Source organism: Zootermopsis nevadensis, unplaced genomic scaffold (assembly GCF_977971745.1).
Source record: "Zootermopsis nevadensis isolate Lab colony 2312 unplaced genomic scaffold, Znev_1.0 Znev_ptg000015l, whole genome shotgun sequence".
NCBI classification, from domain to species: Eukaryota; Metazoa; Arthropoda; class Insecta; order Blattodea; family Termopsidae; genus Zootermopsis; species Zootermopsis nevadensis.
Window position 1 is genome coordinate 5,520,084 of NW_028259147.1, and position 16,201 is coordinate 5,536,284.

Here is a 16,201-nt window from a genome sequence, read left to right on the forward strand (position 1 = left end):
AGATACCGCTTTATCAACTCGCCCGGTATGGTACGGTCAGCTATCTGTTATTTAATCGGCCTTTAAATTACAGATGATATTTGAAAGTTGTTTCTTTTATACTTCGGGCCAAACAACTGTTCACAATTTCTTGGAGCTTAAAACTTGTTCTCAACCAATTTTACAGTTACTGTACTCTATAAAATCATCGACTATTTTACCGTAGGCCATGTGGCGGATGGTATAAACATTTTATGTTACGTAGGAAGGAAATAATTAATAGGCCATCGTCTATACTAACAGCTAATTTACCGCGAAAGTTCTGGGCATTATATTTTAAATTGAAATTACTCTATACGTACTGACAATTCGCACATTAATTTCAGCAGAAAATGACATTTTATCTGCTACATTATCTATGTATTTTTCTTTTAAAATGTAATTGTCATAACAGTTTATCTCGAGGCAGTGTTATTTTGACGGAATTAAAATATTTAAAGTTCTGTGGACATCACTGTGGCTGTAGATGATTAGATTCTTAGATATGACAGAGAAAATTGTATAGGCTATTGGAAAATTATCGATGTCGCAATCTAATTTTAATATTTTCCATGATACACACAAATTGTCTTGTTGAAAGGCTCGTACGTGGTGTTTGAAGTTATCGGTGAGAGGAACGCCTAAGTTTTTAATAATAGGCAATAACTACATCGTAGTCTGTTTACAAAATAAAGTCCAAAATGGAAGGAATTAAAAATGTGGAACGTAAAACAGCGATTCGGAAGCAAACATTTACAGTAGCTATTGGTATGAACGGTAAAAATTCAGTTACTATATGCAGTAACAAAAGAACGAAAAAAAATACCCTGTCCAGTTGCATAAATAAGCACAGTCAGTATTTTGTGAAACTTTAAATTTGATTACTTTTCAGAATGTAGGCCTATTAATGGAAACAGCCTTAGGTCACACTTCAGTATCCTTAACTCAGAATATCTGACGTTTCGGTATCTCTGCAACATTGTTATAAAATGGACACAATTTCATAAATGTAACTTCCAGTTAAACTTCACTTAGTGAAAAACGTCACTTTACCGTGTAGAATACAATTGTACTCGAGAAGTACCTACTTCGAATCCCAGCTAGGTTAATAACTATCATTAAGATATTTGTGGCAATCCTTAGTTTATCCAGGCGAAATTCAGGAACAACATTTTCACATACCCTATGACGACACCTTCTAAATCCTTACTCAATTATAATTACTTTTTCACCTCATTCGACTCTATAATCCATGCACATGACATAACACTGTTAAATAACTTCAAAATTAATAAACGAAAAAAGTTACAATCTAATAGTGGTTAGCATTGCCGTTTCATATTTAGGAGATTTAAGTATAAATTATCGATCCAGAAACTAATATCTTGTGGTTTTTCGTGGTATTCCCCAAGATTGCTTAAACATTTCCTTCATCTCTGACTTGATATTCGATTGGTCTAGAAGCAAAGGTAGTTTATGTAATGGCCGTTCCTTCACATTCACCATTCAAAACCTTCCTTTCACCTCAAGTTGATGGGATTGCCATAACTTTTATGAACATGACTGTCCACTGGATTGTTGCGCCGTGTAGTCTCGAAGAAATTTACTGACGTCTCAGAGGTGCTTAAAACTCCATTATCGCCCAGATGATGGAGGCAGCAAACACCTTTGAAACGTTGGCAAACTTCTACCAGACTGCACGGCGCAACAACTCACCTCCATGGGAGCTTCAAACCTCATGGTGCACCACTTATTTTGAAATATTTTAAGTCCCGATACTGGACCATACCCTGAAGCAGTATCACACATCGTTTATCTCTACACCCTTACGACTATACATTTTAATATTATCACCCAATTATAATTTCGGTCTACTATGTGGTCCCTTCCCATCACGTTTGCCAATTAAATATATAAGGTCACTAGGTTAAACAGGAGCATTGTGTTGTGAAATCTATCTAAACCATCATCATCATCCGTCTACACACAAAAATTTTATTATGTCTTCACAAATCAATTAAATACGATCCAATAGTCTTCTAGGGCGGACAGAATGGCGTTAGTATATAATGTTGTGGCGTATAAGGCTTGATATTAGCTCAGTTTTCAAAAAACTGAGCGCCTGACCACCATTAATTGCATTAATTCTATGTTAAATTAGTTACGTTACCCTGCAGCTAGTCCCTGATTCGAACCGGGTACTTATCAAAGCGTTACCACCACGCTAACCTGCTCGAAATTATTATCGAAAGACGCGTACTTACGCCACTTTTGGTGCTACTTACATTAGCAAGACAGGTCCCAATGGTGTAACATCACATTTGCATATACCTGGGACAACAGATGAGGGAAAAACAGTTCTGCACCCCTCTTAAAAGCACATAAAGGTCCTATTCTCTTTAGAATCTCTTCAGAAAGAAGGGCCGCTTATGTTCTTAAGTCCATCTCTGTGGCGTGAAGAACAAAAAAAAAAGACCTTGGGGCCAGTTTTTTCTATTTAAATAAAGAATGTCTTATACACAAGACAAAAAAGAATGATAGTGGTAGGACGAAGTGTATATTTAAATGTGCGGAGATGTCCCTTTATCTTCAGATGTATGTGTGTATGTATGTAAGGGGAGATGTGTGTTTATGGTTAATGCGTAAAGGGGTTAATAAAAAACTATGGAGACATGAATGAAAAAAGAGAGGGAAAGGGGAAAAAAAATGTAAAGAGGGGAATTATTTCTTCTTCCGTTTTAAAAACACATCACACATGACTAACTTTTTCTCTCTCATCCACATATCCCCACTTCTTCGGCCTTACTTTTATTTAAGTTTTTTTGCATCGTTAAATAGGCATCGTCCGCACTTTTCTCAGGCTTCCACTCTCCTGCTACTAATCTGAGTACAAGAAGAAAGATGACTCAGGGCTTTCACGAGTGTAAAAGTCAACAGTGACTTAAGTCTTCAATTACTTATCTCGGAAAAACGCAATTTATTTCGAATAGAAAATAGAAAATAATTAAATATTTTATCCATTCGATGGAACAGTGTCTTCGATAAAAGGCCGACGTGCTCATATTTCGGTTTTGATATCAGTAACAGTTATTTATCAGGGATGGATTCATTTTAAATCAGCGTGGTACATAATCCGGTTTAGCTCTTACTGAATATACTATTCTAGTGACCGTTGTGTCTCTCTTGATTTTTTACTTTGTTTTTTTTATATTAACACCATTTCCAGCTTCCCATAGGCCGCGTTTAATTTTCTGTTGCGAAGACCATCATCACAGCGGTTTTTATTTAAAACCCTCTTCGTCATCTTGAAAGAAAGACACCCAAAAAGGGACCAGGGTGTCATATGTCCGTTACAGTAAAGTTCTTACTCTTTCGGGCTTCGTTTCTTGCCAGCTCATTTGTTTAAATTATAAAAAAATATATATATTTAACCGTCGATCGTCGTTACTGGTTTCCACATAAAAAATTATGAGTAAGGATAGGAATAATAAGAAAAATAATGGTCTCCGGATGATGTCGGTAACAGCCTCGCACTGTCTGAAGAACCTGAGTACAGGAATGAATGTTTCGAATCATGCTTGGCATTTTCAGGTGTTTTCGTAACTGAATGCTGTAAACATGCGTATATTAAATTCGCGATGTTTGTACACCTGTTCACATGTAACAACTCGATAAGGGTAGAAAGAATTTTTTTTTAAAAAAAATTATGAATTGGAAAGTTTAACTAAAATTTGTCGATATGTTTCAGTTTTGGTTAAAATCTGACGATAACAGAGGATTCTCTGAATTAAGACCTACGTTCGTTCCCGTGCGCGAATTTCAATAAGCACGGTACATATTTTCATACCTTTTATAGAATTCACAGGCGGATAAAGATACTGAAACACAATGTCCTGCTCTTTGTGTTCTTAGAAAAAAATATGGCTGACGTCACATCCGTGTGCGTAATAAATTCAGGCAAATGAGACAGTAGAGAATATGGTCTGCTTTTTAGGAATTGGCCAAATATCTAATTTGAGTGTGATCTACTGAGTATATACATATAAGACAAGTGGTCACTTTTCAGCTGGCATAAACAAAACGACCTGATGATGGCACGCACGAGTCGAAACATAGCTACAAGATAAAATGCGTTGTGGATGGTAAGAGTAGACGCGTACCTCGACACCGTTCCACGTCATGTAATGAACAGCTGCGGCAGCCGGATCGTGATGCGGGTTGCCAGCTGCCCCTGCCGCCGCTGCACTGTTCATGTGCTCAGCCATGACGGACATCCAGTGCACTAGCCCCTGAGTGGGGTTACCCTGGTGCCCACCTGGGCCTCCTGCTGCCACGCCTCCACCCGACTTGCTACCTGCTGACACCGCCACTGCCCCGGGTCCTCCAGGGTGAACGCCACCCCCTCCGGGGTGGTGGACGTGTGGGGGGTGTGGCGACGGTTCCGCCGGAGACGACCAGACGAAAGCAGCTTTCTGCAACATCAATAAATAATAATAATAATAATAATAATAATAATAAACTGCTTCAATGATGATGAACATTATTCATAATTTGTGCGCTTTTCATAGTAATGATGAACAAATGAAGAATGAAACGGCTCAGACACGAATGTACTGAGAAAGATCACGAATTCAGTCAAGGATATTCTGTCTTTGTGCGCATATTTAAACCAGGGACCGCCTCGAATACGAAGACGCGAATATAAAATGAATGAGAATTATAGTCATGCAACCACATCGCATAGCCACGGTGGTCTAGCGGTTAGAACGCTGGCCTCGTAATCCTGGGGTCTCGGGTTCGATTCCCGGCAGTGCCCGAATTTATAACTTGTGTTGGGCAATTCCGTGGTCTAGGCAACACGGAGTTTTCCTCCGTGGCATCCCAACAATTACTCCATTCACACACAGAAGAAGGCAATGGCAAACCACTTCTGGATCATCTGCCAAGAACGTATATGAACAGGTCCCAGTCCGAGAAAAGGATGGAAGGATCCTGTTCATATGGACCTGTCGTCAGACAGAACACTAAATAAATAAAAATATAACCACATCTCCCATAATAGACTCAAGAATTTCGCAATATTTCAGTGGGACACAAACATTTGGAATTATTAATATTATTTGTCAATAATTATAAGAAAATTAATTGAATATAATTATCCGTCTTCTCTTATGGACTGGACCCCATGGCTGGCAAGATTACAATCAACTGTAACAAGTCCTATAACACAGAATAACAATACTGTAAACCTCTGATATGCAACGACGACAAATACTTGATTCGAACCCACGACCCTAAAGTTTGTGGGCTCCCCAGATAACACTCACCCACTGCGACCGGATGAAACGATTTCTTTGCACTGTAAACACGTTACAAAGTTCTTACGTGTTCTAAACTTCCAGACGTTATTTTGTTTCTACTGCCTGCGGGCATTTCGGTCGCTTATGTGATTCAGCCCAGAGCATGGCCTGTCGTGATTCCGTATTCCGCCGAGTGTAACCTACAATTCGATCTTTGCCTTGAGTACGAAATCAGACCAGCATTTCCTTCACAATTATATCACATAAATTATAGTCGCAAAGTATACCTGAGGAATGTACATAGGAGTATAATTAACTAGTATTAGAAACACTCCCTGTTGCCATTTGCATGTTTAGGGTTCCGAAGGATTTAACCAGAAACGTCTAGCATTACAATGATCTGCCCGAGATGAAGAATAGATGGCCCTCGAATGTTTCACAAGAGCAGCATAAACAAACACTTAAAAACTAACGCTGTTTAGGAGCAGTTTTTTTTGGTCTAAGGTAAGTAAGTCTACTTGAATGACCGCTTGTATAAACACTTTAAACCACGAATAAGAAACAGAAAAGAAAATGAGAAAGAGTAGTGAGAGATACTACATTTAACGTAATATTATTATTATTGTTATAAATTTAAGAATTCAGTCCGTACAGCAGAGAGAACGCAACACTTCTCAATTACAAATCACAAGGTTAATGCTGTTTAGAAAAATACCCGTTGTTTACACTGAGAATAATAATAGAAAATGTGGGCTCATTGATTATTAAAACAGGCGGTATATACAGTTACCGCAGGACTTTAAATGGTTAAATTTCTTTTAGGCGCATTCACAACCTTCTATACACCAATGCCACTTGAAATGTGTCGATTTAAAAGACCAAAGAACATTTTTTCATTATAAAAGCATTAAATGTCAACTTATAAACACATGAAATCTGAGTGTACGAGTGCACATAGTTCACTCTTGCTTAGTTGAAATACGTGATATTAGGAGTAGGTAGCCTTGTCGAGTCTAGCAAGGGAGCTTGTCCCCTGGAGCTGTGGGCGTGATGAACTCCCTGTACCTTCCCCCCTCCCATTCTTCAGCGGCCTATTACCGCCGGATTGCCCTGAGGGCGTCTTCCATGTTGTATTCCGAGCCCTGAAACCCAAGGGGCATCTTTGCCCTTGACACTGTACATTCCCCCCTTGAAGCAATTCCCCGCACTTACCGCCACTCCATCAGGTCTACTGCCCTTCAGTAACTTTGGAATTTTATGAAATTAATTCAGACTTAGAAGCGTTCGCATCCCTACGGTGCATATTAAAACTGCTTTGCCCATTTGACGGTATGTATGTATGATTTAAATTAAATTTGATGGGTAATTTAAAAAAAAAAAATTGAAATACGAAGACTATAAATTTGGCTGTCTTCTAAGACTTAGCGCCGTGTAGTCTGATATTGACCGATGTTTCAGGAGAACTTATTACTTCCTCTTGCAATGTATTTTAGAATAATTTGTAATTAACCTACTTCTTTAATAATTCTTATCAGACTATCTCGACACAGATGTAGAATGTTTGATTCACAGAATCTCCATACTCAAATCGATCACTGAAAAAGTGTCGTTAAATAAATATAAAATATTACCAAGAGTATTAAGGGATTTCTCTTCGCAAAGAAAAAATAAATTATCATCTATATTTACAAGTACTTAACGAAATTTTATGCCCTATAAATTAAAAATAAAACAGTATTATTAAATTGAAATATTACGATTCATCTAGGACAAGTTCTGTTTAAGGTTTTAAATATCCTTGGAATGACCAAAAAAATTATTAGGGTAACTAGACTGTGCAAGCATCAGATATCTAGTGAGTCCCTGCAGTTGAATATTTATCTTGCACTGTTCCGCTTAACAGAGAGTTAAACAAGTGGATGTCTTACACCCAGTTTCTTAAGTTTGGTCTAGAATACGTCACCCCGGAAATTCTACAAGAACCTGGAAGGGCTGGAACTGAGTGACCCAAGGCGAGTATTTATGTTCGAGTTACTATACTGCCATCAGAATAAGTGAGCTTGGCGTGTAAAGTCAGGAAATAAACCGGTCTAGAAGTGAATAACAGTACTATATATTTTAACATGAAATGTGACAGAAATTCGAATGATAGTCATAGTAGCCCATAACTTATATGATATACACTTAAAATTTGAGAATATTTAAATTTCTCAGTATCTACTAAGGGCAATAATATGAGAGAAATGAAGGCCGAAATGCCTATTATTATTCAGTTGAAAAAGTTTTATCATCTTGCCTACCATGTACGTAATCTCTTCATGTTACAAACTTACAATTACGTATCTACTAAAAACAAACTTCCTCAACGCAATGTATAACCCTCTAAGATTATGACTTTCCCAGCGATTCGATAATTTCAAGGATTAATTTCTGACAACGTATACTGTAATAAGCTTGCATGAGAAACGTATGGTCGATAATAAGCCTGTTAGTTAGATTTCACAAATACTTTAAATTGTACAAAAAATATTGGACATGACAGTGGTAAAATATGGAGGGAAAACATGGACATTGCGTGAGAGAAGCAACAGAAATTAAAACTTTTAAGACCCTTAGTTGAACAGCTACAGGCTTACACAGTTAAACCAAATAAATACATATTTTACGTTAGAAACTTAAGACTGATAATACAGTTGAAGAGATTGAAGAGTTTGAAAAAATCTGTATGCAGAATGAAAACAGATGGCCGGAGATAATAGGAAATTATAAACGTACAGGGAGAGAAGAGTCATAGGAAGACCAAGAAAACGATGGAAGGAGGACTTTTGAGACCGATATAAGCAGCAAACTGCCTAATGCGTAAAGATATTTTACTTCTCTCACATTCTTAACACACTTCATAAATGCCACTCATATTATTAACAATTCACTTTGATAGGTAAACCGAAATTAAAGAAAAGTAATATAAATAAATATGAAGCTGATTTAACGGTTGATTCCTGACTTAATTTAAGTTTATAAGCAAGGAGATTGTTTCGGTTAAGCAAGCAAGTGATCTGGTCGTGTAGTGATGTCAGTATATGCAACATTAGTAATTAATCGGGTGATTACAACATGAAAGGACGAGCTTTATAAAGATAACAACCCTGTCCTGCACCCTTTATGTTAAATGACTCATTATTACCCTTCGTTTTAAAAATCCAGTCTCCTTAGCAAACCGTTTGCTGTATTGCCACAAGATCACGTGCAGTTCACAGATACAATTGAGTTTATATAATTCACCTCGACTCTATAATGAAGCTGTACTTAATGTCCATTTTCTCGCATGTGATTTTACTTTATTTAACGACGCTTTCTAAACTGTAAAATTTTCATAAAGAATAAATAAACAAATATACAATTTACATACGAAAATCTCAAGGGAGAATACAGGCGTACGAGAAAATGTAATATTTATAAATTTTACAAAACAGGACATAAAGATGTAGGCTGATTGCAATTGCTCAGCATCAATCAACTAATCTTTGGAATAAAGAAGTATGGTGTTCTCTTTGCGGTACGGACTAAATTAGTATTACTTAGATCAGCTTAAAACTTCAACAGGTTAATATGTTTTCAATTTGACATGTAATAAATAGTTGACTGGTATAATAAAATTGTAAGTATAAACGCGTGGAAATTTTATAAAATTGACTGTCATTGTTCTTCAATTGAATATAAACATTTGACTGCGCTAAGGATACGACAGTTAATGGCTGACAAAGTGGCACTTATCAGTGCCTAAAAATAAACGTTTTGAACACCAAAAATTCAAAAAATCTCAATATGACAGCTGTTTGATACTTAGAGCTCAAAAGAGCACTTACTGTGGTTTTTAATTTTTCGTTAGGAAATTTCTGCATTAAACTGGCGTGCCTGCAAGTGACACAAATTGATTTTCGAAAGCTTTTCTCTGTTGTTTTATAAAATGGCTGTCTCGTTAGCTAGAAGTATTCAACCCCTTGAATTCACTTCCATAAAACAGAGAACACTTGATGAACAAACATCATTCCAAAAGTGACGAAGCTAGGAAGTTTTCAGGTTACGACACTTTTGTTACTTCTAACAATACACTGCGATTAATACGTGATTCCAGAAAGAGTTTGTCTGCATTCTTAGCCGCAAATGTTTGTAAAGTTGTAAACATTAATAACTGTCCATTTATATGTAAAATGTAGATTAGTAGCCTACGTATGCCAAGTATCTGAGAGTTCGGACAGTGTCGTTGAATAAATCTAGACACCATCAAAATATTCAATTTTTATAATTACTTTCTTGTAGTTCTATTTCTCCATTTTATTCATATAATTAGTCGGCGTATGAACTTGTGTAAATAAATTCTTACCTTGATTCACATCTCCACACAGCTTAAGAGTTCCGAAATATATTGAACCGTCAGATATTTACTACCAAATACATTTGTCACCTAAACATACACGTACATTAATTCAATTAAAATTAGCATTATTATTAGTCTGGTAATTTTTTAAACCGCTGTGGGGTCCAGTACAATTTCGTGTGTGAAGAATGGAGTCTGGCTGTAATGTGGGCAGCCTATTAATGACAGCCAAGGAGCCAGTTCTACCAAACTCACTACTTGTTGGCTTGTCAAGTAGAACAGGTTGTAGGAAGGTTTCAGCTGCCTTCAAGGTTGGTTTGGTTCGGTTCGGTTACATAATGTCTCTCGGATTCTCTTTAAACGTCCACCTCTCTCTCTCTCTCTCCCCCTCATCCCATCATTCTCTCTGGCTATCTCAAGAAACAGTCTCAGAAGCTTTTAGACAAATTGATAGCGTACAACAGAGACTGACTGGTAGTTGTTCAAGTCATACAATTACCGACGAATGTGTGAAAGTGCCAGTTTGTAAATAAATGTATTCGTATAATAACAACATTTCAGATACTGTCCATATTATAATTTTAATACAAACGACGTTTCGGAGACTCAAATACATATCCGGAGATAAGACGCAACAAAATACGTTTTACTTGATGAAGGAGACAGATTCAATTCTCCGAAACGTCGTCTTATATTAAAATTAAGGCGATGGAGATTATAAAAGAAGTTTCTTATTGTAATATTACATCATCGTCACAGATTCAAATTTAAATATAGAAATAGAAATAAAGGCAAGGCAAAGGAAAGTTTTATTTTCGATCACTACCGCTTCGTATTATGAAGATCCTGAGTTCAAATATCGCTCTGAACACCGGCTGTGTATCACCTTGTCCATCAACATGGTTTCTAAGACATTATTCGCTAACATCCTGTCATTAGACGCTGTAAATCTGAGCAACTGAAAGCGTCCTTACAGTGCACACAATAAAACCACAAAGTTGCTAAACATGCACGCATTTTATTTATACTAATCCAACATGCTTCAAAACATGAAAGGTCATTATTAGGGGAATACTTTGCCAACACTATCACAAAAATCAAGGATGTGTGGTGCACTTACGTTTTTAGTAACACAAAGCGTAATTTATATTTAAAAAAAAACAGCACAAGTCACCCTCTTCTGAGAAGAAATTTTAAAACACTGGTATCAAGTCATGTCCACAAACACCGTTTTTGAGGGTTTTTTTCCTTACTTTGGAAATAGTTTTGTATTCATTACTGGGGTAGAAAATTTCTCCTTTACAAATACGGGCGTTCACACGAATTAGAATTGGCACAGCGTTATTAATAACTTCCATGTATCTGCCTCAAACTCTTGTCTGATATCTTCATTACAATATTATTTGAAAATGTTTCGCCTGGATGCAAAATCTGAACACTTCCCCACGCCTTCACTTCTCTGTAACATACCTTTCCTAGAAGGGCGAGTGGGCATTTCTACGAATTTTAGAAGTCAGTCAAATATTTATTATCCCCTAGTAACAAATGCAGTCTCTTTCGTTAACGTTTTCCCCCCACCTCTCTTCTTTTCCTCTATTGTATTTGTGGTTTTTCCTTTCCTAATCTTGTGATCATGCATTATCATTTTTATGTCTTGTGTCCATTATCGTCATTTTGACGACTCTTGTGTTCACGTGCTGTAATTATAATCCTGGAGTTAATTTTAATAATCAGTTATACAAACCTACATTATTTCCTCATACACTGTCATTTTACCCATTTGAAATATTCTTGTTGTCAGAGGATTTTCATTATAAAGTTATTATATAAAACGTTCATTTAATTTGAAAATTCTAAAGTTCTTGCGTTCAAAATGCCAAGAACAAGTTTTTTTTTTGTACTGTAAATGTAAAAACCTTTATACTTGGTAGACTTCCATTTCAAGGACAACGAAAAGCTTGGCCTAACCTTTATGTGCAATTACGTAATTTGTATAAATAAGCCTAAATATCAGGTTATCTTATTTTATTTTCAATGTTCAGGATTCTACCTGTTCTTATGTGACGTCACCACTGAGACTAGTTACACCAAGTACATTCTAAGGGACGTAGCCTAACGTGCTAAACTCTATCTGTATTCATTTGAGACTATTCTAACGCTCAAATCTTATAATTTCGACTGCACTATTCAGATTTATGGCAAAGACGAAAACTCCATCATAAATGGACAGAAACACATGGATCGCAGAAAATGTCACAAGTGTCTGGTAGAAATCGATTACATCCAATCATGCGCGTTACAGATACATTCTTAACCATGTTGATGCTAGTCTTCTGGGTTGTAACTCAGTGTAAACTTATATGAAAAGTCCTTAGGTTTGAAGATGAAGGTAATGTTTCTCCAAAATCCTGGCTGAAAATACAGAGTCTCTGTTTAATATCCTGGCTACCTACAAGACAACGTGACCATATAAGTCAGAAGAAAAAAAATCAACATCTTCACTGTCGTGAGAACGGAAAATCTTACATCCATCACCGTGTGCACACTTATTAGCAAAACATGGATTAAACAGTGATTTTTAAATGTGCTTCGGTCTTTGCAAATCGTTGCGTGATATTGAATTTATCACGTGTCGTAGTCTGATAAAAAATACCGGACTTGTAATGGGCTAGTGACTTGAGGTTGTACTTACAAAATAAACGGAAGAAACTCATTGAGAAGTTGATTAAATACGCCTAAAGAGCTGGTTAGGAAATTTATATTCTATGGAAATAAAAGGTCCATTACCGTATTCACATTAACTCACCATTAGGATCTACTCTGAAACTCTTAAATGCAGTCCACAGCCTACCATCACATCCTATTTTTCTAAGACACATTCTAATATTCCTTTTAGGATTCTCGACTATAATTGTATAGGCGTAATTATTTATCACTACCGTGTATGCTACATGCCATGCCAATCATCGCCTTCCTTGATCTAACCGGACTAATACTTTTACTAAAAATAACACGATGGCCATCTGACGTTCTTCCCGAAGTTGATCTAACACCACGTATCGCAAGATAAAAACTGAAACTGCTTAAAAGGTAAACTACCTCGTCTGTAGACTCCGTCGTACTCGAGAAAAGAAGGTTCCTGGGAAATGCTGGGACAGAGGCCAAATTGCTCTGTCCAGGAGAGGAAAAGTGCATCGTTTCTGCTTTCCCTAACACGGCGTTGGCAAGAAGGTTCTTATACAACTCCGTAGGTAACACAAAGTGTTTATTGTTATTGTTGATGACGTTGTCTTCCTCGTTATCCAAAAGCGATGAACTTGATGAATCAGTAACATTCTCCGGTGACGACATGAATGACTAGTAGGAACTGCGAGACCACTGAATCCTAACTTCTGTACTTAAACACTAAATGATACGTCATCTTTCTGTGCCAACTTCTTCGTGTGTAGTCTTTGCGTCCATCGTTGAAATTTAAGAGGCAACGTTTTTAAGACGAACCGTACAGAACACGCCACCAGTCAAATACTCTGACTTTTAAAGTTATATTGTTTATATTTTCGTTGAAATTAACTCTGAAGTTGTTGAAATTTTGTTGTGTTTCTCACTGCTATAGAATAACACTGCAGTGTTCAAAAGATGATTGAAATACCAAGCAAGTGTCAACTCTTTTCTGTTACATTAATATGGTAAAGCCTTAAAAAATGATCTTACGTCCAATTTATGCATTGGAACTGGAATCATGGTCTATTACCAGTAGCAAACACGTCTTCGAAACAAAACTTAGTTCAAGGGCATTATTTCACAAAGTCAATAAAGGTCTACCAAGTGTTTCTGTTCAGTATTTACCCTCAAACTGAACTCACAATTTATCTCACTCTTCAATGAAACTATGGATTATTTAAGTTTCTTTAGAATCTTCCTTATTTTTAATCACGCACCTAACATGTTTTATCACTTTATGTTTTTCAGTTGTTCCACCCTCGCATGAATTCAGTTCTTCAATAAAGGTTTCCATACTAAAACATTCACATAAACAAGCTTACCACTTACTGGCATCGCGTACTTTAGGAACCAGTATGAAATTTTTGTTGTCAGAGTGTGCAACACGTCTGGTGAGTATCAAATATCACTGTAAAAAATACCACTGTATTTAATAAAATTAGTGATTTAATTAATATTGATCGCTTAAAATACTGCACTATAGAAGGTCGTGTTTTACTGTGATTCTCATAGAATTACTATTGATGTAACTATTATTAACCGTATTATTAATCATCTTGCGACACACTTTGAAAACAGACTGTAAATTATTTTAGGAAAACTTTTATCTCAAAATTCTTAATAAATACTTTTCAGTTCAAGGCTAGAAATGTATAAAAGACTGGACGAATCGAGTCCAAGCGAGTATAAGCGAAGACTGAAAGAAGACACCAAAAGAATGAAGGAAAGACGTCGAGATGGGGTGGGGTGGGGTGTGACCGCCCCAACTGGGTGGCGGTGGCTAGGTCGTAAGGGGGTGGAAAAGGGGTTACAGACAGAAAAGAGGTGGGAAAAGGGAAGACTTGTGAGGGATGAGAGGGGTACATATAGGAAACTCTTAGAGAGAGAGGGTGTTGGGCAGAAGTTTAAGGGGTGGATGTAGTGGGGAGGGGGGTACTCCGACGGCTAGTACGTACGCAGGCGCCGTGTTTCCACCATAACAAAGCGAAATATACACAGATCGGCATATCATGAAAATGGGTAAAAACGTATATAAATAATGCAGTAAAATCTACAGTCCGCCGAACGGAAACATATATGGAACACGTAGAGAGAAAAATTAAGTAGACATTTTATTTTAAGTAACAAATAACTGCCCCCTTGAGACGAGCCGTCACGTTCTCTTCAAAATGGAAATGTTGCGTGTCCCGTAGCAGACACACAAACAAATAGGACTCTATCTCTCTCTCTCTCTCTCTCTCGCTCTCTGTTGTGGCTTTCTGATGTGAACACCCAGCAAAGGCAGCCGACTAAATATCTATGAGAAACATAATAAACACTTAGCTGATAACAAGATCGGTCGACGATGATTTTAGGCGTTATTTGCATGAAGGGAATTAAGATAAAATCATCAAGTGTCCGTCCGCATGTCTCAAAGGTCCATCTCTAGAACTATTGGACGGATTATTATTGAATATGGCACTGAGGGTTTATGCAATAAACGTTGAATGATAAAACGTAGGTTTGGTTAAGAGAAATGCGAATTTATTTCAAACACCTTTTGATACTCTGAATGTTTAGCAGAAAAAAGAAAACATCTGTTTCTATGCTGTGTACCATCTGCAGTTTGAATAGCCCTTTAACGCCAAGGAGAGAGAGAGAGAGAGGAGGGGGCTATGATATTTAAGAATGCAATTCAAACCTCAAACAAAACACAATATTTGTCTATCACAAAATACAACTGACAAATGTCAGGGAAATGATAGATGTTTACTATGAGAATAAACCGTGCCCATAAATGTATTATGCGGGTATAATACCGATTTACTGACTGTTAAAGCAGGTGGTAGATATAATTACCACTGGACCTTAAATGGTTTGATATGGTAAAGGTCAGTAGTAAATGAATCTAAAGGCAAATAAGGCTTCCAAATAGCAGATGAGGTATTTGGAAATTATTGCAGTCCTCAATACTTCTCTGACGTCTATTACAACGAACATATGTAATAAGCTTCCTTCCGTATCGATATTTCTGAGTCGGAATCAGAAAGAACCAAGTCTGGACGTGGTGGCAGAAGGAATAAATTGTCACTAATTGGAACAGAACAGTGCAGTTACGTAGCCAATTTACCACTTTATAGAATTTTCTCTCTTCATTTGTTAGTTCCTCTTTCTTATGAACAAATATTATTCACTGCTCTGAAAGTTAAAATATATGGGCATTATTACTTTACCGATTAGTTTTTGTATATGCTAATTTTGAGTGATGTTAGTAAAAAAAATATCTGTAAACACCCCCCCCCCCCCCCAACTACAGACATTCCTTTAAACCTGCATGAATTTCAAGTCCCTGTTCGTATTATATGGTGGTGAGAAATTTGGGCGTGAACGAATCCCAAACAAGCTGTATCAGGAAGCAAACATAAAACATGCCCACAAAAACAAACTTAGAAATGGGTTTTGAAATTATACATAAAAGAAGGGAAAAGGGGTTGAAAATCAATGCTTCAACAGGTGAAGGCGGGGCTGGGGGGATTCGGATGCCAGTTGGAAGTGTGGTGTAGTGTAGTCTGTCTTTTGCTTACAAGAAAACCGGTGCAAATTTCGTTTGCATCTGTTCACTAAATTAGCCATCTAAACCCGGAGCTGCAAGTGGTTCCATAAAAAACGATGACAAAAACGTGAGCTCTGGTTTAAACTAGTCATTATACTGCGTATTGTAAGGAAACTTCCTGACCTCACACCCAAGCTTCGCCCCCACCACTGCGAGAAAAATATCAACCGACCACTGCCTTGAATGAGCATA

General features: G+C 37.0%; 1 protein-coding gene across 8 annotated transcripts in view; it reads right to left on the reverse strand.

Annotated features, from left to right (window-relative positions):
- The window catches only part of LOC110835993 (zinc finger protein rotund), a 427,918-nt gene that overhangs the window by 121,951 nt on the left and 289,766 nt on the right, over nt 1–16,201 (reverse strand). For 4 of the 8 annotated variants that reach the window (XR_015535241.1, XM_087349133.1, XM_087349134.1 and 1 more), the window contains exons 1-2: nt 12,796–14,101; nt 4,179–4,490 (exon numbers count right to left, since the gene is read on the reverse strand). Coding sequence is in view for 7 of the 8 variants with exons in the window: in XM_087349133.1 (XP_087205259.1) it covers nt 4,179–4,490; nt 12,796–13,047 (564 nt within the window). In the remaining variant the exon portion in view is untranslated. Of the gene's footprint in view, nt 1–4,178; nt 4,491–12,795; nt 14,102–16,201 lie in introns of those variants that run through there. The other 4 variants (XM_087349135.1, XM_087349132.1, XM_087349136.1 and 1 more) reach the window with 1 other exon arrangement.